The sequence below is a fragment of the Heteronotia binoei genome, chromosome 13 (assembly GCF_032191835.1).
Source record: "Heteronotia binoei isolate CCM8104 ecotype False Entrance Well chromosome 13, APGP_CSIRO_Hbin_v1, whole genome shotgun sequence".
Lineage (NCBI taxonomy): Eukaryota > Metazoa > Chordata > Lepidosauria > Squamata > Gekkonidae > Heteronotia > Heteronotia binoei.
The window spans coordinates 9,049,071-9,075,100 of NC_083235.1; the positions used below are offsets into that span (position 1 = coordinate 9,049,071).

Below are 26,030 nucleotides of genomic sequence, written 5' to 3' on the forward strand. Positions count from 1 at the left end.
CATCTCTGTGATTTGTGAGTTGCAGATTTATCTCTACCATTTTATTTTCTATCATTTGTATCCCAGTAGATCACATTTTTGTGGCAGGATTTGTCAATCTTCTTCTATACTTTGCTGTTAATTGTCATTTGCCCTTGACATTTTGGTTATTTATATTCTCAAGCTGGCATGCACTGGGGCCTGCTGGATAATATTTAAGTGTAATGTTCTTCAGCATATGGCTGTTTGCTGGGTCATGGTTGAATTTGGATTTTATGTTTCACCTTTGTTACATTGGTTTGCATTTTGGTAGTGATAGTGAAATATTTTGGTCTCAAAATGTTAAATGTTTGGTGAATTCTAAATTCTATAAAATGCTAAAATTCTATAATATAATTCCATAAATTCAATAATTTGGTGAATTCTAAATTCTATAAAATTCTAATGTGGCATGTTGCTAGAAGCAAATGTCTCTTTTTGTTTCAAGTTTGATATACTAGTAATTAATAATTTGCCTCGTGAGGGTTTGGATATTAGGGTTTTTGTATTTCAGCAGTTTTTATTTAACAGCTAACTTTAATCCTTTTCAGGCATTTACCATAATGGGACCAGTTTTCTTTTACATAACTACAGACTATTTATGAACATTTTAAAAAAGGTTGTTCTGTGTATATACTTTGAAACACAATGAATGCAAATAAAGAAAATATACCCTGATTAACATACAATAGCTCTTCTGTTTTCTTTTTCTTTCTTAGGGTGTACAAATACCTCATTCTGATGAGTGGAACACATTTGAGGAAAAGATTTGATGGCTGCAGCACTATAGGCAGTTATTAAACAGTGCTTTAACCACTCCTGTTTGCATTTATTAACATCAAATGCATTTTGTTGATGTTGTGATATATAAAACATATATAGCCTGCATGTTCTTTGACAGATGGCAAATGTAATGGAATGTTTACATCATTTTTTTAAACAGCAAGGTTATTGTTTGGGTTGATACTTCTCAGTGGTTAATTTCTTCTTACTGCTATTATAGTAGAGGAACATGGGAAAGAGAAGGGAATATTAAAGGATACATGTTGTTCAGTAAAAAAAAAAAGTATACAACACACATGTATTTAAATGTATCTCCCTACTCTCAGTAGATCAAAAGAGCTTACAATAATAGACAAAAGGGGGGGAATAATGTTTCAAAGGCTAGCAATTCATATGAGTAATAAAAATGTCCCTATTAATTCTAAGGCAGTGGGGATTTCAGCCAGATAGATAGATAGACAGTTGGACAGAAAGACAGGTAGTATGTGCGTGCAAGAACCAATGTGGAGGAAAATAAACAGAAAGAGCTGTATTCAAATTCCCACTCAGTTGCAAAGCTAATTGGTGTCACGTGTAGAAGGTGTCCAGAATTAGGGAGCTTACCCATGAGTTTACTGAAAGCCATCGATTATATTTTTTTTCATTCCCATTTTTTTATTTCATTTTATATGATTAAGAGATGCACAAAAACAAAAAAGTGACTGATTATGAAAAATGTTTTCCCAATTTTCCCCTGATTTTTAAAGGGAACCCTCCCCAAACCTATCATCAAATATTTTATTTTCCACAACATAAGTAATATTTTCCCAGTCAAGTCCATTGCTATAAAACTCCTAGATTAGACAGCTAATGGTTGCAACTTGTAATGTTAGTGAAGACAAATATGGCACTGGTGTTTGCTTGGGTTACTAAAAATGGAGCTGGATTGGCTGTTGGAAAAGTAATTTTCAAATGCCATAAAATACAAAACCAGGTTTTTGGTCCAGATTGGAAGTCTGCCAAGCATATTGTTCCTAAAACTTGAGAGCAAGGCCTCTGAATTATTAGTTGCCACAAATGCCTCCATTTTTGCATGGAGTGAAATAAGCTGAGGAGCGTTTGCAAACACAGGAGCTCACAATTAGGGGACAAACAAAAATGTGACAAACATGAAGAAAAGCTAGGCACACCTTAGGTTTCCTGAAATTTGTGAAAGTGAAAGTTAAGAACTAACAAAATCCAGACCTAGATTAAAGAGTGAAAATTGAGGCATACTGATATTTTCTGATGCGATACTGATTCAAAGCAGGATTTGAGTATTCCCACACATGTGGGTAGGCTTTTAAGTACCCTGGTCAGCAGTCTGTCCCGATTGTTACCCAATAAGGCACCCAATTGAGCTACTGCATGGGAATTTTGCTTCCCCAGCCCCTGGGCTAAGCATCCCTTTTATTTACTAAGAAGGATATAAATAAAATAAATATGGATTCAGGATTACAGGACAGTCACCGTGGTCTTTTGCAGCTTCCCCCACAGGTTTACTCCAAAGCAAATCCCACCGAGTAACTTTTATGCAGCCGACTCCCAGGAAAGAGTTAATAGGTTTGTAGTTTGATTATGCGCCATGAAGTTTAACTGAATATCAAAACGTATTTGTACTCCTTATGTATATTTCAGGAATTTATTTTCTGCATTCCCCAACCCCCCCCCCCCCCAAAAAAGCTGTAAATTTATTCTCCTTTTGTGTGATACTCCTAAGGCCTATATAATATTCTCAAGGTCAGATAATAAAAATTTCTAGTGTTTACTACCATGTTGTTGGTTCCTTTCAGCATTTATTTATTTATCAAATACAGCTGGTGGCAGCTCCAACACCAGATCTATTTTAATTTTTGTTCCAATGGCTCAAATCTATCTATCTATCTATCTATCTATCTATCTATCTATCTATCTATCTATCTATCTATCTATCTATCTTGTAACAAACAGTATAGTTGTATGTGTTTACTAATCCATGGAAGGTACATTTCACATCCGGGAAATCGCAAAGCGACTTTAGATTGGGTAAATAAGTATTACATATGTTTCAGTTTATCTTAGATCCCCCCCTTGGGTTTTCTAAACGATAGAAAAATGTGCATATATTCGTCCTTGTTTCCCTAAACATTTGCACTGAATTTTTGATTAAAACTGGATCCACTGCAAAGAGTATTTCCTGTACAATTGTGATGAACTCAGTACATATTATAGGCAAATAAATGTCAAGAAGTGTGGGGAGAAATGTCTCTCTCTTTCCTGTTCTGTTCAATACCTTCCCCTCAGGGTTTAGGATGTAAGTGAGCCTTAAACTGTTGGAGGATGATTAGCAGTACTATGAGATAAGGGAAATTTTGGTGACAATTTAATATTTCCGTACAGAATATGATTGTTACAAGCTATATTTTTACCTTTACAAAGACCTTGGGAAGGAAGGGGAGTAATCGCTAAATACAATGTTACATTATATGTCAGAGGCACTTGCTATATGTGTTAGTCTTCTCGATTTCTGACTTTTGCTACAAATATATCCAGCTTATCACCAGCCAGGTAATTGTACAGTAAGAAAAGAGCTTATATGAAATTTAAAAAGTTATCTAAATACCAAAATGACTGCCATTTGTTACTGGCCTCCGCACTTCATTCCATTCCAGTGCTGTAAGATCTACAACAGGCCATGTCTCTGAGGCAGAACCTGCCATTTTAGTCATTCTGTAGTTTTAGATGTTATATATTTAAATTGGTCTTTTATTGGTTTTATTGTTGATTGTTTTTATGATGTAACCACCCTGAGCCTGTCCTACGGGAAGGGTGGGCTAAAAATCAAATCAAATCAAATAGAAATAAATAAATAAAGTCTCTTAACGGAGAGTTAAAGAAAAGAGAGGAAAACCCGAGGCGAAAGACCTCAGACTTTTGTTCTAGTTGGTACTGGGGGGGAATATAAATAACCGCTCACTTGACAAGGTTTTAATTTCCCATTTCTATCTATTTGCTCAAATCCCGACAGAAAGGTTGTTTCAGGCATAGCCCGAGATACAGAGAATGTGGCGTACTTCAGATATGCCAGAGTAAACAACTTCGGCATGCTCTGAGAACTTTATTTTAGCCATATCTAAACTGTATGCTGAGGAAAGATTATGACAATCAGAATGCAACCACTTGTTTTAACTTGTTTCACTTTCAGTGAGAATCTACTTCGCAGTGGAGAAAAAGAACAAGCAAAGCAAACAAGACGCTCCCTGTGAAGTCTGAGACACACTCAACTCCTTTCGGGGGGGAGTCATTGCAAAAATTAAGTAGTCTAGTGTTTTAAAATGTCATATATATCCATTTTCTGCCAAGAGGCTGTTACGCTGGAACAAGGCCATGTTTTTACAGGGATGTTCTTTTAAAACAGAACACCTACCCATCTATGCCGTATCGGTTGGGGATACATACAACTTGTCAAATACCCACCCCGCAAAATGTATCTTTGGCCATTGCATTATATTTCAGGCAGTACAATGATTTTGTTTTTAAAAAAAGCAAATTTAGGCCACAATCCAGCACAGTGTTTTTCAGGGGCAGGCTGGGAAACCAAAATTGCATTGGAAAACGGCAACATACCTCAATGGAAGGCTGCAAGACCAGCTGCAGTAGCGTTGTCAGGTTGGCCCCGAAGATCTCCTGGAATTATAGCTGGACTCTTGCTCTTTTGAGACAACAGAGATCGGTTTGCTTGGAGAAAACATCTGCTTTGGAGAGTGGCCTTATACCCTGCCGAGATCCATCTCCAGACTCCAATCCTAAATCTCCAGTAATTTGCCAGCCCAGAGTTGGCAACCCTAGGTTGAAGTGAGAGGTGCCAACGCAGTGCTCTGCCACACCACACTGGCTGGGCAAACCAGGCACTTCTGTGTGTGCCCGCCCTCCGCCTCATTAGCCAAGCCGAGTGGTGCTAGGTCTGTGCATTTCCTTGCCAGCCAAGCTGGGCACTATTGCGTCTGCCAGTCCCAGATTGACTTAAGGTAAAGTCAGGTGTCCTTCCTCAGCAGCCAGCCTGGGTGCCACTGTGCTTTTCCATGGTAGCCAAGCTTTGCTCCTATTGCCAGCCACGCTGGGTGCCTCTTTCTCATTGGCCCTATCAGGCCCAGGCTGAAGCCGGGCCCTGTCCGGCTGGTGCTTCTCTTTGCAAGGTGAAGTCAGGTGCTGCCACGCCTGTTCTTCTCGCTGGCCCAAGTTGGGTACCGACGCACCACTGTTGTTCTTCACCTAGCTGCATGCAACCCACACTGGCACAAGATTAAGTCAGGCTCCACCATAACTGTGCTCATTCTTGTTGGGCATGGCCATACCCGGCCTATTATTCTGTTTACAGGCTACACCATGCCCAGGCCAGAAGGGTAAAATCAGCACTGTCATAAATCATGGGAGGTGTGGATGTGGTATGTAAAGCTGACAGCCTCGAGAAAATGGCTGGAGATCTCAGAGGCAACACAGATCGGTTCTCCTGGATAAAACAGCAGGTTTGGAAGGTGGACTCCATGGCATCATACTCTGCTGGGATACACTACCCTCCTGAGTTCCACTACCCTCAATCACCATGAATTTCCCAATTCCGAGTGGTAACCTGGAAACCCACTGAAATGTGTGCACCAACAGTAGAAAAGGGGCCGGAAATTGCAAAGTAGCCTGTGAGGATGTGGCTGGAGAAGATTCAAACCCGTTTAGAAGGCATGGTGATATTGTGGAGCTTGGGCCAAGCTTGTGTTGGATGAACACTTTTTTGAGCATGTTGTACGCAAGGGGAAAGTCATTGGCTGGGCCCATGCTGCAAGAAAACAACCGTTACGTGACCTTATAGCTGTTTTTTGAGTAGGAGCTGAGATGCGATTGTACCATGATATGGATATACACCAGAAAAAAGAAACCCATGCGCACTGCCATAACGAAAGTGCCTCCATTTTGTAGCCAGGATAGGGATTAAGCGTGCTTAGCTATCTGACCAAAGAACAGAATAGGGTGGTGTTTGTCTGCACAAATACACAGTAGGTCAATAAAGGTTGACATAAGGGCAGCCATGTTGCATGTAGTGAGGTCTTCATGTTAGCAGCCTCACATATACTGTGGCTGCACAAATGGATACCATAGTTAAGGCAAGTTATATACTGGTTTGAGAAACATGGCCTTGGCATCAGTGAAACGGGGCCAGTCTTTGTATAATTTCCCACACTGTGTTGTTCTGACAAAGCTAATACTCATAGCATGGCGGCCTAACACAGACCGATGAGGTAAAACGGGCTGAGGGAAAGAAGAAACACGACCGTTAAAACCGTTACATTTTAAAACCCTTCAGCCTGTAGCTAAGCCCCGCCCCCTTCCTCGCTGACCGATGAGCCAGCAGCCCTATCGCCAGGCGCTCAGCCTCGCCCCTCCAATCAGCGACAACGCGGGCTTGGCTCCCCCCGCCCCCTTTTCATCCTTGTAACTGACAGCGCTTCCCGCCAATTCTAACGGCCGCCGGGAACGCGGCAGCCTCGCCCGGGTGCCAGAGCCCCGGCCAATAACTTCGGGTGGGTGTCCTGACTGATGGGCCCCGACGGCCAATGGCGGTCGAGGGGGGCGGAGCCAGGCGCTACGGGCTTCCTCTCCGGCTCGGTCTGTGCCCCCCCCCCCGCGGGTTCTTCGCTGCGAAGAAAATGGCGGCGGCGCCGAGCGGAGACGAAGAGAGATTGTGAGTGACCTGAGGCGAGAGCTGGCGGGCGGGAGGAAGGGGGAAAAAAAAGACAGCCGGGCCGAACCATCGTAAACCCTTGCGCGGGGGGACCCTGGAAGGGACCATGCGCCAGAAAGAGGGGTGCGCCTTCCCTTCTTCCCGCTCGCGGGCTTCTCCTCCTCCCCTCCGCGCGGCCGGGAGGGCCCCTGAGTGCGTCACCACCCATCCCCCCCCTCCTCGGCCCGGCCAGGGGGAGGGGCGACCCCCGCCCCGAGGGGGGAGGGGAGGGGGAGGAGTTGGGGCGGGGTGTGCCCCGAGGGGGGGCTGGGGGTCAGAGGTCACCGCTGCCCAGGGGGCTTCCCTGCTGGGGTCGCCTCTCTTCCCCTCATCCCAGGCACCCCCTCCATGGATTCCCCCCCCGACCCATGGGGTGCCCCATCGATGCCAACTTCTCCCCAGGTTGCCCTCCTTTGCACATGCCCGATTCCTTCAAAAACCACTCCATCCCATATTAGATCTCATCCTATATATATGTGTGTGTGTGTATAGCATCCCATATATCAGGGATGGCCAAACTGTGGCTCAGGAGCCACATGCTGCTCTTTCACGTATAATAATATATTGTGTGGCTCTCGAAGCCCCCAATGCCCTGTCACCTGGCTTGGAGAAGGCATCTGTCTCTTTGAATCACTTCTCCGAGGCCCGCCAGCCGGCACGTTGGCGAATGCATCTACAATTAAAGTTGCTTTCTTTCCACCTCTCCTTCCCTTCTCCCTCCCCCATCTATTTGCCTCCCTCCAACAGCTGATGTTCATGTCTTGCGGCTCTCAAACATCTGATGTTTATTCTATGTGGCTCTTACATTAAGCAAGTTTGGCCACCCCTGGCGTGTGTATAATATATATGTATATGGTGACGCCTCTCCTGCCCCTCATTTCGCTCCTCCCAGCCACTTCCTCCCTGGATTTTTTTTTTCCTGACCTGGCCTGCCATGGGGTGCCCCATCGATGGCAACTTCTTTCCAGGTTGCCCTTTGCACATGCCCACTTCCTTAAAAAAAACCACTCGATGCCCTGCGTCCTATATATTAGGGGGTGGCCAAACTGTGGCTCGGGAACCACAGGCGGCTTTTTCACACATATTGTGTGGCTCTCAAAAACCCCACTGCCCCCAGCCAGCTTGGAGAAGGCATCTCTCTTTAAATCATTTCGCCAAGCCAACTGGCAGCTTAGAGAATGCATTTAAAGTTGCTTCCTTTCCACCTCCTCTCACCCTCACCTTCCCCATCTATTTGCCTTCCTTCCTTCTTCTCTCAAACATCTAATGTTCATGTTTTGTGGCTCCCAAAGCTCTGCTGTTCATTCTGTGTGGCTCTTACATTAAGCAAGTTTGGCCACCCCTGCTATATATCCGTATGATCCCCCCCAACTGTTGCCATCCAAACTGAACTGGAGGTCCTAAAATATTGCCCGCCCTTTGGGTAATGCCACCCCAAGAAGGCCTTTTGATTTTGGGGGGAGAGGGATGGCCCTTGTTTATGCCCCCCGCTTGGATCCGGCTAGTTGTTTTGCGCCAACACAGAAGTGTGCCTGGCAGCTCCATCGGGATGCTCTTAGGTTTTCCTTGCGTTGCCTTTTTGGAAATGTCCGGGGGGGGGGGCGTCGTTCCCCTGATGTGAGGTCTGAGCAGTGAAAATGATGTTGCTCTGGCACATGTTTTACGCCACCCCTGTCGATGCTAACTTTTCCATTTTTTTGGTGTCGTTATCGATGATTCTCTGATGTTATCTTCTTTTGCTGACTCTCTCATCATCGAAACGTTTAGGATACGAGCTCACGGCCATCCGTAATACAGAACCTTATCCGCTTTTTCTGGCCTTGCTGTGATTTATCTCCTCTTATCATGTTTTCAGTGTTAAATAGTAAACAAAATGGAGTATCTTATCTAAATCTGGTTGGTTTTGGTTTAACGGATGTGTCCCATGTGTACCTAGGTAACTAGGGCTTAAATGTTCTTCCAAATAGTGCTTATAGTCTAATGGGCGGATGTCCACAGGGATATTTATCTGGGCATTTTCTGCCCTCCTAACAGAGTTCAGTTTGCTGGGTTCAGGTGGGGTTCGAAACACTGTCTTAGCAGTTTTTTCTCTCCTCCAGATATTCCTTTGCCTGGCTTAAGCTTAGCTGAGCATTTTCGGTGGTAAAGTCATGATGTTTGTCACTCTCATAGGTGATATTCCCTAGCTTTTGTTTATGAAACCTGGGAAGTTTTCCAGTGCGTTATCTGCCACACGCTGTAGGCTTGTAATGAACTTTTAAATTGCCTTAAGTTACTCCGGAGTCCTTACGTTACCTTCCTAGCTGTATGGATTTTCTGTTGTTTCCTTGTGTTTAAAAGTGTTGTCTCACCTACTCTTTCATCAGTGTATCTGGAATGCTGCAAATATATATCCTGGAGTCTTTATTACATCGCTTCGGTATCTGCATGAAACACGCACTATAACTTCTAGCGTAATGTTGACTCCGTTTCTTAAGGAACTCGACTTTCCTTTGAGGATAAGCTTCTAGGCGCAAACTTAAAAAGGTCAAAACACTGGGAAACTTTTGCTTGCATTGCAGTAATCTAAGGTGCCAGTATTTTGGAGTATGGTGCTGTTTGATGCCGTGACTTCAGCATAGTGTGGAACCCCTATCTAGGTAGTAAACTAATTTCTTGAAGTGGGTGCAATTTCCTCATTTGTTGATGTGGGCTTGGTTTTACAGAGGCATGCTATGGCTGTCGCTGTCAAGGAAATGTTGTTGTTCTCCTGTGAAGTGTAGCTTTTCCTTAGATACACCACCTGGATGGCAGTGGTGGATCAAGACCATGGAATTATTTCATTTTGGCCATTAGTCAAGTGCCCTCCAATGTAATGGGAATCTTTATGCAATACATAAAATAAGAACCTGTGGCATGCTCCTGAAAATGCCCTTTGTATAATGTGTGTCTAATGGTGGAAATTAAATGGATGCAAAGAGGTAGAGGAGAGATCCCGTTTGTCATCGTTTGCTCTTTGCCCCTCACACCTCCCCCCCGCCCAAGAACTCAGCCTCTGTCTTTCCACACTGACTACTAGTGTTCCTTATCTTCCAGTTTGGTGTAGTGGTTAAGTGCGTGGACTCTTACCTGGGAGAACCGGGTTTGATTCCCCACTCCTCCACTTGCACCTGCTCAAATGGCCTTGGGTCAGCCATAGCTCTGGCAGAGGTTGTCCTTGAAAGGGCAGCTGCTGTGAAAGCTCTCTCAGCCCCACCCACCTCACACGGTGTCTGTTTGTGGGGGAAGGAGATAAAGGAGATTGTAAGCCCCTCTAAGTCTCTGTTTCAGAGAGAAGGTTGGGGTATAAATCTGCAATTCTTCAATTATTCTTCTTTCTTCTTTTACTTGTTTGTATTGTTGAAAGACATTGGTAATGTAACACCTTTTAAATTAAAGCCACCTCCCCCAAAAATAAAAGTTGTAAGCAAGCTTTGGAGTTTCACAGAACTCTTAAAATGTGCTGGACGTAAAGGATAAATTCTAGGGAACTTGAAGCTTGCTTGGAACAGTTTGGTTCCTGCAGTTGTTTTTCACGGACCACGACGATGATTTACAATTTTTGTCTGTCTTGCCTTATGTTGTAGTCAGTGTCACCCAAATTTGGAAACGTTGCAAACCGTTGCCGCTTTGGCTAAGATTCGGGTTGCGTTATTAAGTAACATTTGCACCGTCTTTGCAATGCGGTGAACAGTCAGAATCTGTCATTTCTAATTTAGAGGCTTTGGGTTTCTTTTTTTCTCTGAGCGCTCTTTGGTCTCTCCCTGTGATAACCCCTTGTGTGCTTCCCCTTCACAACTATTTCCTCCTTGCTTCTTCTGAGTTATCCAGATCGTATCGGTCTTCTGTCACTTCGTGTCCGACCTCTCATCGCTGGCGGAAAGCCCACGGGGGACTGAGGAGTGTGCTTCTTTCACTTGCCTCCCTGTTGTTTCCAGCCTTGCTTACACCATCCCTAAGAAACGCCTTGCCTGAGACAGGCTTGATTGAACCGCCGGTGCTGCATTATATATACAAGCCCTGCAGGTGCCACAAGGTGAGGCAGGACCAAGGAGTCAGTGGAGGCCATGTCTTTCTACTCATTCCCTGATAACATTGGATCTGCCTAGAGAGCACATGCACACCAGTGGTCATTGTGGACACAGGATGCTCTTTGACAATTCCTCCCCCCTTGTGTTTTAAAAATGGAATAAGAAAAAGTGTGTGAAGGGTCGTCAGGTGGCAGCGGACTTGCGGCACCCTCTCATGAGGTCTTCAAGGCAGGAGATGTTCAGAGGTGGTTTGCTGTTGCCTTCCTCTGCATAGCAACACTGGACTTGGTTGGTGGACTCCCATCCGAGTACTAACCAGGACCTGCTTTGCTTGCCTTCCAAGATCCGATGAGACTGTGCTGGTCTCGGCCATCCAGGGCAGGTCAAGAGAGGAACAGAGGTGGTTTTGCCATTGCCTGCCTCTGTGTAGCAACCGGAGAGCCAGTTTGGTGTAGTGGTGAAGGGTAAGGTCTCCTACCTGGGGGAACCCAAGGCCATCCCCACTCCTCCACTTGCACCTGCTGGGATGGCCTTGGGTCAGCCATAGCTCTGGCAGAGGTTGTCCTTGAAAGGGCAGCTGCTGTGAGAGCCCTCTCAGCCCCACCCACCTCACAGGGTGTCTGTTGTGGAGGAGGAAGGGAAAGGAGATTGTAGGCCGCTCTGAGACTCTGTCCTTGAAAGGGCAGCTTCTGGGAGAGCTCTCTCACCCCCACCCACCTCACAGGGTGTCTGTTGTGGGGGAGGAAGGGAAAGGAGATTGTAGGCCGCTCTGAGACTCTGTCCTTTAAAGGGCAGCTTCTGGGAGAGCTCTCTCAGCCCCACCCACCTCACAGGGTGTCTGTTGTGGAGGAGGAAGGGAAAGGAGATTGTAGGCCGCTTTGAGACTCTCTCCTTGAAAGGGCAGCTTCTGGGAGAGCTCTCTCAGCCCCACCCACCTTACAGGGTGTCTGTTGTGGAGGAGGAAGGGAAAGGAGATTGTAGGCCGCTTTGAGACTCTCTCCTTGAAAGGGCAGCTTCTGGGAGAGCTCTCTCAGCCCCACCCACCTCACAGGGTGTCTGTTGTGGGAAGGAAGGGAAAGGAGATTGTAGGCCGCCCTGAGACTCTCTCCTTGAAAGGGCAGCTTCTGGGAGAGCTCTCTCAGCCCCACCCACCTTACAGGGTGTCTGTTGTGGAGGAGGAAGGGAAAGGAGATTGTAGGCCGCTTTGAGACTCTCTCCTTGAAAGGGCAGCTTCTGGGAGAGCTCTCTCAGCCCCACCCACCTCACAGGGTGTCTGTTGTGGAGGAGGAAGATACAGGAGATTTTGAGCCGCTCTTGAGACTCTGAGATCTGGAATGGAGGGCGGGATATAAATCCAATGTCGTCTTCTTGGACTTTGGTGATGGTCTGCCATCCAAATACTAACCAGGGCTGGCCGTGCTTAGCTTCTGAGATCAGGCTAGCCTGCGCCATCCCAATCAGAACCGAGGAAAAGCACCAGAGGTGATATCCAGCTGAAAACATAGCCTAGCGTACTCACACTGGTCCCGTGCAGTCCTAGCGCCGCTATAGACGTTTTTAACTCCCTGGGTTGACGCTGTTGTAGTTTGAAGAGCCGCGTATGGCACTGAGGTGTTGGTTATGCTGAGTTATTAAATTACTTCAATTTCCGCTGCTTGAATGGACCCTACAGCATGTAGCTGCGATCTATATTTTTTATTAATATTGTATCCCCTGGGTAAATTAACCAAGAACCTATATCTGTGGGGCATTGGGATTCTGCCTGAATCATGCAGTAATAGTAATCGTGCAACGCTTGAATCATGCGATCACGACAGTTGGGAGCCAATAACGTAGGGCTGGACTTCCATACCTACAGCCACTAATCAAACAAATGCTTTTGTTTATAGCTGTAGTCCGGATTCTTGAGGGTATCTAAATGTGACTTCGTCCTACCAGTAATTCACGTGTTGCTTGCACAGCAGCGACGGTTGGGCCTATAAGCAAAAAAGCTGGCTATGCGAATGTGTTAGCTGTGCTCTGAGGTCTTTAGTTCTTCTACCACCCTCGTTGCCTGTTCTTTGCAAACATCTTGCTCCGCTGGTTGAAAACACTGCACAAAGAGCCGCTTCTACCTTTTCACTGCAGTGGATTCTTTCGAGCGCAAAGGAGCTTTTTGTTCATCGGGCTAAAATATGTGCGGCTTTGGGAGAATACACAAACCTGGGTTTGAAATTCAGAGTTATGACGCGCCGGTATTTGACACGCTTACGGAGTTGGTCGAAACATGTTTTAAGTATCTGTAGATGCCACAACGATGTTAAGCGTTCTGAGTTAACATTAAATTGCGTTCTAACAAACTGAAGATAAAATGTTAAGTTGCGCTGCCTTTAGTACATTTTGCTTTTGGGCATATCTAGAGTGTAATCCCTCTGATCTCATATCTAGAGTATAATTTCATGTGTTGTTGGGAAATTAAACTGAAGTGTTTGACATTGTAGAGTGTGACATGTGTTTGAGTGTAGATAATACTTGAATGCCCCAAACAGTAAGGCAGTCATCACTTTTGGTGTAGCCAGTTTGGTGTAGTGGTGAAGTGCGCGGACTCTTATCTGGGAGAACCGGGTTTGATTCCCCACTCCTCCACTTGCAGCTGCTGGAATGGCCTTGGGTCAGCCATAGCTCTAATAGAGAGCCAGTTTGGTGTAGTGATTAAGTGGGCAGACTCTTATCTGGGAGAACCAGGTTTGATTCCCCACTCCTCCACTTGCAGCTGCTGGAATAGCCTTAGATCAGCTGTACCTCTCGTAGGAGTTGTCCTTGAAAGGACAGCTGCTGTGAGAGCCCTCTCAGCCCCACCCACCTCACAGGGTGTCTGTTGTGGGGGAGGGAGATAAAGGAGATTGTGAACCACTCTGAGATTTGGAATGAAGGACGGGATATAAGTCCAATATCATCATCATCATCTTCTTTTATCTTTTTGTTCCTCTTGATAGTTGTCTATGAGGCTGGTAGGAATGGTTCCTGCGAAATGTGACTTTTGCGGGCATGAGTTCTAAGCGTTTTGAGTTGGAAATTGATGTTCTTCGTAACGCTTTGTACGTAAATCTCAAGATCATAGACCTTGGCCAGAGCGGCAGAAGTATCGTCTTCTCTGGCACTGTGCCTTTCAGCGCTATGGCAGAGTTGGCCAGACTTGCAGTTTTCGGCCATGCCATTCCTCTTTGTAAACAAACACACCTTTACGTTTGTTTCCTGTACATGTCACTAGGTGAGTTGCATCAAGGCAAGCAGGCCGAATGTCGCTTCTAACTTATCCTTTATTATTTAGATCTCGGGTAGCGACTTCGAAACCAAACGAAACGTAGGGACCTGCCTTTTGGTTTCAATATCTGAGCTGCATGTGATGTTTCTCTCTTCGTTTCTAGCGCCGCAGACACCACCGCCAACTTCTAGCAGCCGAATTGGAATTTCAGCAGGACATGGCGATTGCCAGCCCACTGCCAGGGGAGTCCTTATCTGTTATAAAGTTGAAAATGGATTCTGTTTGTAGTGATTAAGTTTGTTGTGAACCTCGGCTGTGAACTTGGTGGTGGTGGAAAGTGCTGTCAGGTTGCCGGTGACCGGTGTTCCCTCTGAGCTGAGTTAGCGTGAGCTAGCCCACAGATTTTTAGCCTCCGGCTCACACATTTTTGTCTTGGCTCAGGAAGGATGGCCCCAGAGCACGATAATTGATGCAGGAGCTCACCACTTTTAATGCCAGCGGCTCACAAAGTAGAATTTTTTGCTCACAAGACTCTGCAGTTTAGAGGGAACATTGCAGGTGACCCCATAGATCAGGGGTGGCCAATGGTAACTCTCCAGATGTTTTTTTGCCTACAACTCCCATCAGCCCCAGCCAGCATGCTGGCTGGGGCTGATGGGAGTTGTAGGCAAAAAAAACGTCTGGAGAGCTACCGTTGGCCACCCCTGCCATAGACTTTTCAAGGCAATATGCAGACAGAGAATGTTTGCCATCGCCTGCCTTTGCAGCAACCCTGGCTTTTCTTGGCAGTTTCCCATCCAGTAGCCCACCCAGTTGAGCCTCTTTAGTTGCCGAGATCTGATAAGGTCAGGCTGCACTGGGTCATCCAGGTCAGGGCCTGCGGGTTTTTGCCATTTTCTTCCTCTCCGTGCAAACCCTTATTTATTTAGTTTTTAAATCAAATATATATCCCACTTTCTCTCCTGTCCCCGCTTAGCTCCTGAGTTCTGATGAGACTGGGCCGGCTTGGACTGTCCATGTCGGGTGGGGGTGGGGGGGATGAACTTGCTGGGTAGTATTTTTGGCAAGCCACCATTCGCTGCGCCCTGTTTCTTCCTCCTGCTGAATGGAGGTAAAACGTTATGGTGTTACCAAATAGTTTGCTGAGAGAATCTGAGGAGAGCTGGTTTAGTGTAGTGGTTAAGTGTGTGGACTCTTATCTGGGAGAACCGGGTTTGATTCCCCACTCCTCCACTTGCACCTGCTGAAATGGCCTTGGGTCAGCCATAGCTCTGGCAGAGGTTGTCCTTGAAAGGGCAGCTGCTGTGAGAGCCCTCTCCAGCCCCACCCACCTCACAGGGTGTCTGTTGTGGGGGAGGAAGGGAAAGGAGATTGTAGGCCCCTCTGAGACTCTGTCCTTGAAAGGGCAGCTGCTGTGAGAGCCCTGTCAGCCCCACCCACTTCACAGGGTGTCTGTTGTGGGGGAGGAAGGTAAAGGAGACTGTGAGCCACTCTGAGACTCTTCAGAGTGGAGGGCGGGATATAAATCCAATATCATCATCATCTTATGTGAAGACATTTGAGCACTTAAAAAAGGTAAAGGCCAGTCCCCTGTGCGAGCACCAAGTCGTTACCAACCCATGGGGGCGTTTTCACATCCAATGTTCCCTCTTAAGCTGCAGAGTCTTGCGAGCAAGGATTCTACTTTGTGAGCTACTGGCCTTAAAGCTGTGAGCCATTGCATCAATTAGTGTGGTCTGGGGTCATCCTTCCTGAGCTAAGGCAAAAAGGTGTGAGCTGGAGACTAAAAATCTGTGAGCTAGCTTACGCTAACTCAGCTTAGAGGGAACACTGGTCACATCATGATGTTTTCTTGGCAGACTTTTTTTTTTTTATATTGGAGTGGTTTGCTCTTGCCTTCCCCTATCATCTACACTCCCCCCCCAGCAACCTGGGGACTCCTTTTACCGACCTCAGAAGGATGGAAGGCTGAGTCAACCTCGAGCCGGCTACCTGAACCCAGCTTCTGCCGGGATCGAACTCAGGTCGTGAGCAGAGCTTGGACTGCAGTACTGCATCTTACTGCTCCATGCCCTGGGGCTTTAAAGAAGTGTAATTGTTTATTATTAGCAGACCTTGATTATTTAGGATATTTCACGTTGTAGGAATACATAATTGCTCAGATAAGGGGTTGCCTCCTTTGTCTGTACAACATTTAAACATAGGCTAGGCTTATTGACTTAATCCTGGTTAAGATCCTGGTGAAGTCAGTCTCCCGCCCGTCTAAATCCTATGCCTGGCGGATGTGAATAAAAAGGGACTAGCGTTCATTGTGTGAACAGAGAGATACGGAGCACCCTTAGTCACCTTTAGTTAGTTCAGTGCAGGCAGAGCGTAACTGTGGTTAGTGCAAACCTGCTTCAGTCCACGCTTTCGCTACTGTCTTGTTGATTTATAACTTGATTTAGGTATTCAGCAGTCCACTTAAACAGACCAAGCTTATATAGAGTCGTTGGGTCAGATCTGCAATCAGCATGTCAGTCTAAAGGGACAAGGCGTCGAGGCTTGTGGTGTTACTTCTGGATTCTTTCAGAAAACTCTGCCATGCAGAAATGCTATATTTTCCCCATTAGTTCCCCAGTTCTAAAGATAGGGGTGGTTTTGTAACATGGTGAAGCTACCCCGTGACAGTAAGAATGTGTAGCGTGATGGGGTTTCCCCCTTTATCCTGCCCAGTTGTGCATGATAGTGCCTCCTAAAAGTAGACCCATTTATTTTTTCCAAAAGGTCATGCAAAATGTACTACTTGTGTTCCTCTGCTGGAGAGCAAAAAGTTTAGTGTTTGGCTGTCTCCAATTATAGTTCTCAGTCATAGGCCAAAGATACAGAGGCGCTTTCAGACCCTTGGGTTTGGACTCAATGCAGTGTGACTGGTGCTGGGGCAGCATTCCTGCCCCACCCTCCCACTGCAATCTTGTCTAAGGACGAGACCCTCTTAAGTGGGGTCACAGTGTGTGTTGAGGCTACATCGAGATGGGGAAACTGGCAAAAATTGCCCTCCTCCTGCAGGTGGAAGTAATCGGGGCAAATGGGAGGTATGCAGTGCAGACTGAAAAGGAAGCTAGGATCTAAGCCTTGGATATTCTTGCCATATGTTTACAGTGTTGGGCAGAATATGGGATTGAAGGACTTTGTGCATCGCGTCCGTAACCCACCCATTTTCATCCTGTCAGATTACAGAAGCTAAGCAGTATTGACCCTGGTTAGTATTTGAATGGGAGACCAGCAAGAAAGTTCTGGGCTGCCAGTTTGGTGTAGTGGTTAAGTGTGCGGACTCTTATCTGGAGAACCGGGTTTGATACCCTCCTCCTCCACTTGCAGCTGCTGGAATGGCCTTGGGTCAGCTATACCTCTGGCAGAGGTTGTCCTTGAAAGGGCAGCTGCTGTGAGAGTCTTCTCAGCCCCACCCACCTCACAGGGTGTCTGCTGTGGGGGAGGAAGGGAAAGGAGATTGTAGGCCGCTCTGAGACTCTGTCCTTGAAAGGGCAGCTTCTGGGAGAGCCCTCTCAGCTCCACCCGCCTCACAGGGTGTCTGCTGTGGGGGAGGAAGGGAAAGGAGATTGTAGGCCGCTCTGAGCCTCTGTCCTTGAAAGGGCAGCTTCTGGGAGAGCCCTCTCAGCCCCACCCACCTCACACGGTGTCTGCTGTGGGGGAGGAAGGAAAAGGAGATTGTAGGCCGCTCTGAGACTCTGTCCTTGAAAGGGCAGCTGCTGTGAGAGTCTTCTCAGCCCCACCCACCTCACAGGGTGTCTGTTGTGGGAGAGGAAGGTAAAGGAGATTGTGAGCTGCTCTGAGACTCTGTCCTTGAAAGGGCAGCTTCTGGGAGAGCCCTCTCAGCCCCACCCACTTCAAGGGTGTCTGTTGTGGGGGAGGAAGGGAAAGGAGATTGTAGGCCGCTCTGAGCCTCTGTCCTTGAAAGGGCAGCTTCTGTGAGAGCCCTCTCAGCCCCACCCACCTCACAGGGTGTCTGCTGTGGGGGAGGAAGGGAAAGGAGATTGTAGGCCGCTCTGAGCCTCTGTCCTTGAAAGGGCAGCTTCTGGGAGAGCCCTCTCAGCCCCACCCGCCTCACAGGGTGTCTGTTGTGGGGGAGGAAGGGAAAGGAGATTGTAGGCCGCTCTGAGACTCTGTCCTTGAAAGGGCAGCTGCTGTGAGAGTCTTCTCAGCCCCACCCACCTCACAGGGTGTCTGTTGTGGGAGGGAAAGATAAAGGAGATTGTGAGCCACTCTGAGATTTGGAGTAGAAGGCGGGATATAAATCCAATGTTGTTGTCGTCTTCTACACAGAGGCAGGGGATGGCAGACTACCTCTGAGCGTCTCTGGCCTTGAAACATTGAGGGGCCGTTATGATTCAGCTAAGACCTGACAGCACTTTCCACCGGCTGCAATTTCCCCAAGGAGCTCAGAGCTGCAGACGGGAGTTCTCCCGTTTGACCTTACTCTGTGAAGTTGGTTGAGTTCAGACGATCACTGGCTCAAAGCATCTAGTGAGCTTCGCGGCTGAATGGAGATCAAAGCACAGGTCTTGTAATCCAGCCTTCTATCATAGTGACACTTTGCAGAAGTTAAGAGAAAAAGGCCAAATGGTGGAGCCGTGGCTCAGTGATAGGGCATCCGTTTTGCATGCAGAGGATCCCAGGTTAGGTCCATCACACCTCCAGTTAAAAGGATCAGGCAGGAGTCACAAGCTTTGATAAATTATGTTCAGATCTAGGAAAGGAAAAGGAAAGGTCCCCTGTGTGAGCACCAGTCGTTTCCGACTCTGGGGTGACGTTGCTTTTGCAACGTTTTCACGGCAGACTTTTTATGGGGTGGTTTGCCATTGCCTTCCCCAGTCTTTTACACTTTCCCCCCAGCAAGCTGGGTACTCATTTGACAGACCTCAGAAGGATGGAAGGCTGAGTCAACCTCGAGCCGGCTACCTGAAAACCCAGCTTCTGCCGGGGATCAAACTCAGGTCGTGAGCAGAGCTTAGGACTGCAGTACTGCTGTTAAGCAGTGGACTAAATTTTGTGCAAACTTGCTAGGCAATAGACAGAGAGGTGTTGAAGGAAACCTGGAATGAATAGAAAAGTATGGATAGTGGAATGGGATCAGTGTTCCCTCTAAACTGAGTTAGCGTGAGCTAGCGCACAGATTTTTAGCCTCCAGCTCACACATTTTTTGTCTTAGCTCTGGAAAAACAGCCCCAGGACACAATAAGTTATGCAGCAGCTCACAACTTTAATGCCAGTAGCTCACAAAGTAGAATTTTTGCTCACAGTTTAGAGGGGACATTGAATGGGATATGTGAGCATGTTGCTAGTTTAATGGCCGGATGTTAGCCAAAAGGGTAAAAGAAAAGTTTAGGACTGCACCTGAGAAATCCAACCCTCTGCATCTTTACTTAGAAGTCCTGTTGAGTCCAGCAAGCCTTACTCCAAAGTAAGGATTATGTGAGTGGGATTGCACTGCATACCTCACAATCTGTGCTTGAATCCTGTTTTTTTTGCTGCTTTAGGAGCTCAGAAAGTTAATCGAATAACGAAAATGAGGATTTTTTTGCCCCCCTCTCCCCCTTCTGAACTTTAGCCACCATCTGGCAAGCAGTGACTCTCCAAATGACCTTCTCCACCAGCTCTCATTCCACCACTTTTGAAATGACTCTAGAGTCCAGTAGCATCTTAAGGGCTAACAAAATCTATGTCTGCCTGTGAGTGTGAGGGCTTGCTTCCTAAGATACCACGAAGTGTACATCCATAAGAGTTGGCTAAATGTCTAGCAGAAGGCATACTGTTAGGTTTCTGAGTGAGAGCACATTCCCACACTTACCTGAATGCCCATCCAGGTGGGCCGCTGGTGTGTGTGGGGAAAGTTGTAAAGCATTTGTGCTCTAGATGCCATATATTTATATTTATTTATTTAATTTGATTTTTAGCCTGCCCTTCCCGTAGAACAGGCTAAGGGCGGGTTGCATCATAAAGGTTAAAACGCTTGGGGCTCTTTAGCCTGGAGAAACGTCAACTGTGGGGTGACATGATAGAGGTTTACAAGATTGTGCACAGGATGGAGAAAGTAGAGAAAGAAGTACTTTTCTCCCTTTCTCACAGTACAAGAACTTGTGGGCATTCAAAGAAATTGCTGAGCAGTCAGGTTAGAACGGATAAAAGGAAGTACTTCTTCATCCAAAGGGTGATTGACATGTGGAATTCACTGCCAAAGGAGGTGGCGGCGGCTACAAGCATAGCCAGCTTCAAGAGGGGAATGGATAAAAATATGGAGCAGAGGTCCAGCAGTGGCTATTAGCCACAATATATATATATATATATATATATATATATATATATATATATATATATATATATATATATATATATATATATATATATATATATATATATATATGTGTGTGTGTGTGTGTGTGTGTGTGTGTGTTTGGCCACTGTGTGACACAGAGTGTTGGACTGGATGGGCCATTGGCCTGATCCAACATGGCTTCTCTTGTGTTCTTATAAAGAGCTAAAATGAAGCTGGACCACCTTTGTAAGAAATTTTACAGCACCATTTTTAAGTTTTAAATGATAAATCGTTTATATGTGTTGATTTTATAATCATAAAGTATTGTTATTGTTGTATTATGACTGTGAGCCGCCCAGAGTCCTGTATGTGGGGTGGGCGGCATAAGAATTTAAGGTAAATCGATAAAATAAAAAAATAAAAATAATCAATAGTAAAACAATAAAAAGACCCATTTAAAATATATAAAATCTAAAACTGCAGAGTGGCAATAGAGACTAAAACGACAGGTTCTGCCTCACAGACATGGCCTGTTGTCCAAGTCCAGCAGATCTTGTAGCACTGGGATGCAATGAAGGGGGGAGGCTGGTAACAAGTGACGCTCACTGTCTCAGCTGAAAGCCTGGCGAAAGAGCTGTAGGAAGTGATGTAAAAAGCCTCTGTGAGAGACCCTGGAAAGGGCCTACCGTTCACAACAGCAGTATTAACCCTGACAGACCAAGTGGTCTGATCGGCAGCTTCATATGTTCATTTTGTCAGGCTTTTTGCTCTTTCTAAAAACTCCCCCTTTTAACTAGTCGTAAGCATTAGAAATCCTTCTCCTTTTGCTGCATTCAGTACCTTGATTGCGTGTTCCTTTCACTTGGGGGAAAATGTGTTGCACTATTTGTAGGGAGACTTTCCTGGGTTGAAGTTGGCAAACTGGGGAAGATCTCGGGTACCGCTTGGTTGAGTCAGGCTTCATTTATTTGTTGCTAGTTTTGCAGCAGGCCAAAACAACTTGCAAAATGGGAGGGATGAAAGAAAAAGAAGATGTTGGGTTTATATCCCACCCTCCACTTCGAATCTCAGAGTCTCAGAGCATCTCACAATCTCCTTTATCTTCCTCCCCCACAACAGACCCCCCTGTGAAGTGGGTGGGGCTGAGAGAGCTCTCCCTGAAGCTGCCCTTTCAAGGACAACCTCTGCGGTAGCTATGGCTGACCCCAGGCCATTCCAGCAAGTGCAAGTGGAGGAGTGGGGAATCGAACCCGGTTCTCCCAGATAAGAGTCTGCACGCTTAACCCCTACACCAAACCTGAACCAAATTATCGATTAAAATTGTAAGAATATCCATGGCATCTACAAGTAGTGACTGTAGCTGTATCGGTGATGCTGTCAATGGCCAGGAAAGGTGTTGTTAACATCCGATGAAAAGAGAGCAAAAGATGAAACCTGGCAGATCTTTCTGGGCTTATTTCACATTCCAAAAGCCTCGCCCACGGATCTGAGGATATGCATGAGAAGGCGTTCTTTAAGGTGCTTGGTTTATTATCTTAGGCTAGAATGATTAAAGGGCTGGAGCACTTTCCCTATGAAGAAAGGTTGAAACGCTTGGGACTCTTTAGCTTGGAGAAACGTCGACTGCGGGGTGACATGATAGAGGTTTACAAGATAATGCATGGAATGGAGAAAGTAGAGAAAGAAGTACTTTTCTCCCTTTCTCACAATACAAGAACTCGTGGGCATTCGATGAAATTGCTGAGCAGACAGGTTAAAACGGATAAAAGGAAGTACTTCTTCACCCAAAGGGTGATTAACATGTGGAATTCACTGCCACAGGAGGTGGTGGCGGCCACAAGTATAGCCACCTTCAAGAGGGGTTTAGATAAAAATATGGAGCACAGGTCCATCAGTGGCTATTAGCCACAGTGTATGTGTGTATATAACATTTTTTGCCACTGTGTGACACAGAGGGTTGGACTTGATGGGCCGTTGGCCTGATCCAACATGGCTTCTCTTATGTTCTTATACCCCACCCTTCTCTCTGAATCAGTGACTCAGAGTGACTTACAATCTTCTATATTTTCTCCCCCCACAACAGACACTCTGTGAGGTGGGTGGGGCTGAGTGGGCTCTCATAGCAGCAACCAGTTGGTGGACATCTGTCATCGATCTAAAAACTACTTTGTCTTACAAAGAAAATTCAAATGGAGAATTCAGTGTGAAACTGCTGAATTAACAAGCTCGGGACTACTTACCCCCCCCCCCCAGGTCTTTAGAGGAACCTCTATTGCTGATTCATGGTAGATGCTGATATTCTACTAATTACGGATTGTTTTGATTATTATTTCTATAACTTTTCTTGCATTAGATTTTGTTACTTGGACTTTTTCCTATCTAAGAGTGGTCTGTAGTGGCTTTCACCCACTAGGAGTGGACTGGGTGCTCTTTATAACAGATTTTGCTTTAAACTGGGTTTTCCTCGTAGCTTCTCATTGCTGCTTTCCCCTTGGTGCGTGCAGTTCAGTGAATCTGAGGAACTCACAAAAATCTGCCCTGGAATTTTGCTCATCCTTAAGGCACTTCCATGCTCTTGCTTTATTTGAACCTTAAACGACGCCTGGAGAAAAACTGGAAGTCAGTGCGGATAAGCCAGTATTTATCTGTGCCTCCCCTTTGCTAAAAAGATGGATGCAAAATCATTTGTGCGCCGCGCTCTCCGAACTGTCTTCAGGGGCAGCTCTCTGTGGTACCCATTGTAGTAGCCTCATCGGGAGGCCACTGAATCTCATAATGACAGATATTCAATAAAAGGATGAGAATAATGAGGTGCGAGAAGTCTCTGGCGCTGTGCCTGAGGCACATGCATGTGTCGTTTGGCTGGGGATTTTGTATTATTGAGCCTTGCAAGGATCTGTTCTGAACATGCTCGTTATGTTTGTTTGCCTACCGCTTCAGCTGCTTGTTTAGGCTACTCTGTTCTTAATGCCTTTTGGAGAAGGAAGCACTCCAAAGCTTCAGCAGCATCAGTATAAATTCAACGGGCCGGGATGGCAAAGGTGCGTGTTTTCTTTGGGCAGCAGGACGACGCTTCTGCTGCCGCGGTTTGGAGTTTCTCAGCCCAGGCGTTTGTTAACAGCATAACTTGCGGTAAGGGTGGCTGTTCGTTTTGTGGTAGGAGTTGGCAATTCTAAGTGTGAAACAACTTTTTCTCCTCTTTAAAAAAACACACAGAAAACCCAAGCTCATTCGCTCTCCACTGTCCCGTCGCTTCTGGACTCCAACTCAGAGCCGCTTTCTTTGCGGCTATCAATTTGTAACAGGACAGTTTACGAGCTGATTGAAGAGAAGGTCATTTAAATGTTACGGCTTGTCCCCACGAGCTTCGTACGGGAGGAGGTGGTGGTTCTGATTTCGTACATTCCTACTGGGTTGTTTTGACACCCACTTCTGCATGTGTGACGCACGTCCCTTGGGTGTCTTTACAGTTAGCCCAACAACATGATTTTTAGAAAACTGCAGACTTTTTTGCTTGGATTACAATTAGAAAAATTTCCAAAGGAAGACAGGACTTTAATTTGGTATTTGCTCTCAGCTGCTAGGACATTGTATGCGCAGCTGTGGAAACAGGGAAAAATACCAGAGAAATGGGATTGGATTGTGAAAGTTTTATCGTGGCGTGAGATGGACAAATTAACTAAGACTTTAAGAGACTATGATTTAGATATATTCAAAAAGGAGTGGAAGAAATTTAAAGGATATATGGAGAAAGAGTGGAATGTAAAAAGACATTGGACAATTTTTTAGTATTAATGAGAAAAGAAAAGTATTGAACTTTGATTGGTTAGTGGTACCTTATAATTGAATTTAAATTTATAACTTCAGGGAAGTCAAATATTGGAGGGAGGGGGGGGTTGAAATATCATATGGGTTAGTATAGAAAAGAGACAATTAAATATTGTAACCATATGTTATTAATAAATTGTTAAAACTAACAGTTAGCCCAGCAACGATACGTTAACATTTAGGAGCTTTTACCCCTCTGAAACTCAGACTTCAAGGTTGCAACTGAAAAAGACGGCTCTTTGGCTTCCGTGTAATCCAGAGGTGTCAAACTCATTTGTTATGAGAGCCGGTTCTGACATAAATGAGACCTTGTCGGGCCGGGCCGGTCTATGTTAGGCCGGGCCATGTGTATACCTATTTAAGATTAGGTAGCAGAGATAAACTTTTAAAGGACACGGCAAACACAAATAAAGGTTTTTTTAAACCCCCCCCCTTAAAACATGCTTAAAACATTAGCATTCGTTGGTCTTAAAGGTGCTTTTTTTCTATTTCTCCCATGGAATCCAGAGAACCGGGCAAAGGAAGTTCTGGCTCTTTCCCTCCCTTCCCAGGGGACCAGAAGGGGGAGGAGCCTCAACCAGTGGAGAAAACGGAGGTTTTGCTCTGTAGTTCCTGCGCGATTGAGCAAGCCTTGTAAAGCAAGCTGAGATGCAGAAGGAAGCAAGAGAGAGGGAGAAGGAAGCAGACAAGAGCCAGTTGCTTGATAGCAGCCCTCTGAGGGCCTGATTTGGCCCCCGGACTGCATGTTTGACACCCCTGGTTGTAATCCATACAATGTCTTTTATTAGGACCAGCCCAATAACACATAATGGTGTGTCCAGCACTTTCTTAAGGTTCTACTGTACTTTCTAAAAGCAGTTTCCCAAGTCCTAGTTAGAACTCTGACTTAAAAGTCTGCTTCGTTTGTGACTCTAAACTCCACCCCCCCCACCAAACTAACGGTACATGATGTATTGGGGAGATCTGAATTGGGAGAATTTTACAGTATTTGTGAGAAGCCATGGTAATGGCAGGATTTCTGAATCTGCATATATAGCAAGATAAATATGTGCTGCCATCATACATGACAGTATATCCAGGAATTGTTTTGTAGAAAAATAGGTGATGGAGCTCATTAGCATAACTCATTAGCATATGCTGCCGCCCCCAGTGAAAAGCAACCTGAAGCAAAAAAGGAGAGCCCCAGGTGAGCGAGGCCTGCTTGGGCTGGCTAGAGATCCAGCCAGCCCAAGCAGGCCTCACTCACCTGGAGCTCTCCTTGGCCGCCTGCCCCACCCCCCAGTCAAAAGGCCAGCAAGCCACTTGCCACTCAAAATCACATAAGAAGTGGAGATCACATAAGAAGTGGAGAAAGGGTGATGTGGGCTTCTCCAGGGGTTAATGAGAGTGCTGGGGGTGTGGCAAAGCTCCTGGTGGCTGGCTGGCTGCCCCCTCTCCTAATCCAGGGATTGTTATGCAGCTGCACCCACTATTCAATGGAAAAGGTGGGTGGGGAGGAAGAGGGGGAACCCTCAGAAAGGTTCAGGAGCTGTGCTCCTGTGAGTTCCTGCTGAATCTGAGGCCTGAGTATATCCACCCCCCCCCCCAAAAAAAAGCTTATGTCCATCAATTTAGGAAAAATGTGCATACGGGTTGTATGCAGAACTCCCCCTAAGCTGTGGAGTCTTGTGAGCAAAAATTCTACTTTGTGAGCTGCTGGCGTTAAAGTTGTGAGCCACTGCATAAATTAGTTTGCTCATGGGTCATCCTTCCTGAGCTAAGACAAAAATGTGTGAGCTGGAGGCTGAAAAACTGCGAGCTAGCTCACGCTAACTCAGGTTGAAGGGAACACTGGTTGTATGAGGCGGCAGCATGGATCTCTGAGCTTTTAAAGGCAGGCATCGATTCTGGTGGGGACTGTGCGGTGGAGGGGAAACGGGGCTCAAGCCGTCCCCCTTTGCATGGTTTCACAAACTGAAACTGTCACTATCGCCCATCCCTCCACAAGAAGCACAATGCGTCTCCCATCTGTTTTTTTCCTTTAAA

General features: G+C 46.1%; 1 protein-coding gene across 2 annotated transcripts in view; it reads left to right on the plus strand.

Annotated features, from left to right (window-relative positions):
• Positions 1-6,384: 6,384 nt before the first annotated feature.
• MECP2 (methyl-CpG binding protein 2) overlaps positions 6,385-26,030 on the plus strand; it is a 150,474-nt gene continuing 130,828 nt past the window's right edge. For both annotated transcript variants that reach the window (XM_060252806.1, XM_060252808.1), the window contains exon 1: positions 6,385-6,532. In XM_060252806.1, the coding sequence (XP_060108789.1) occupies positions 6,405-6,532 (128 nt within the window). In that variant the 5' untranslated portion in view covers positions 6,385-6,404. The remainder of the gene's footprint in view (positions 6,533-26,030) is intronic.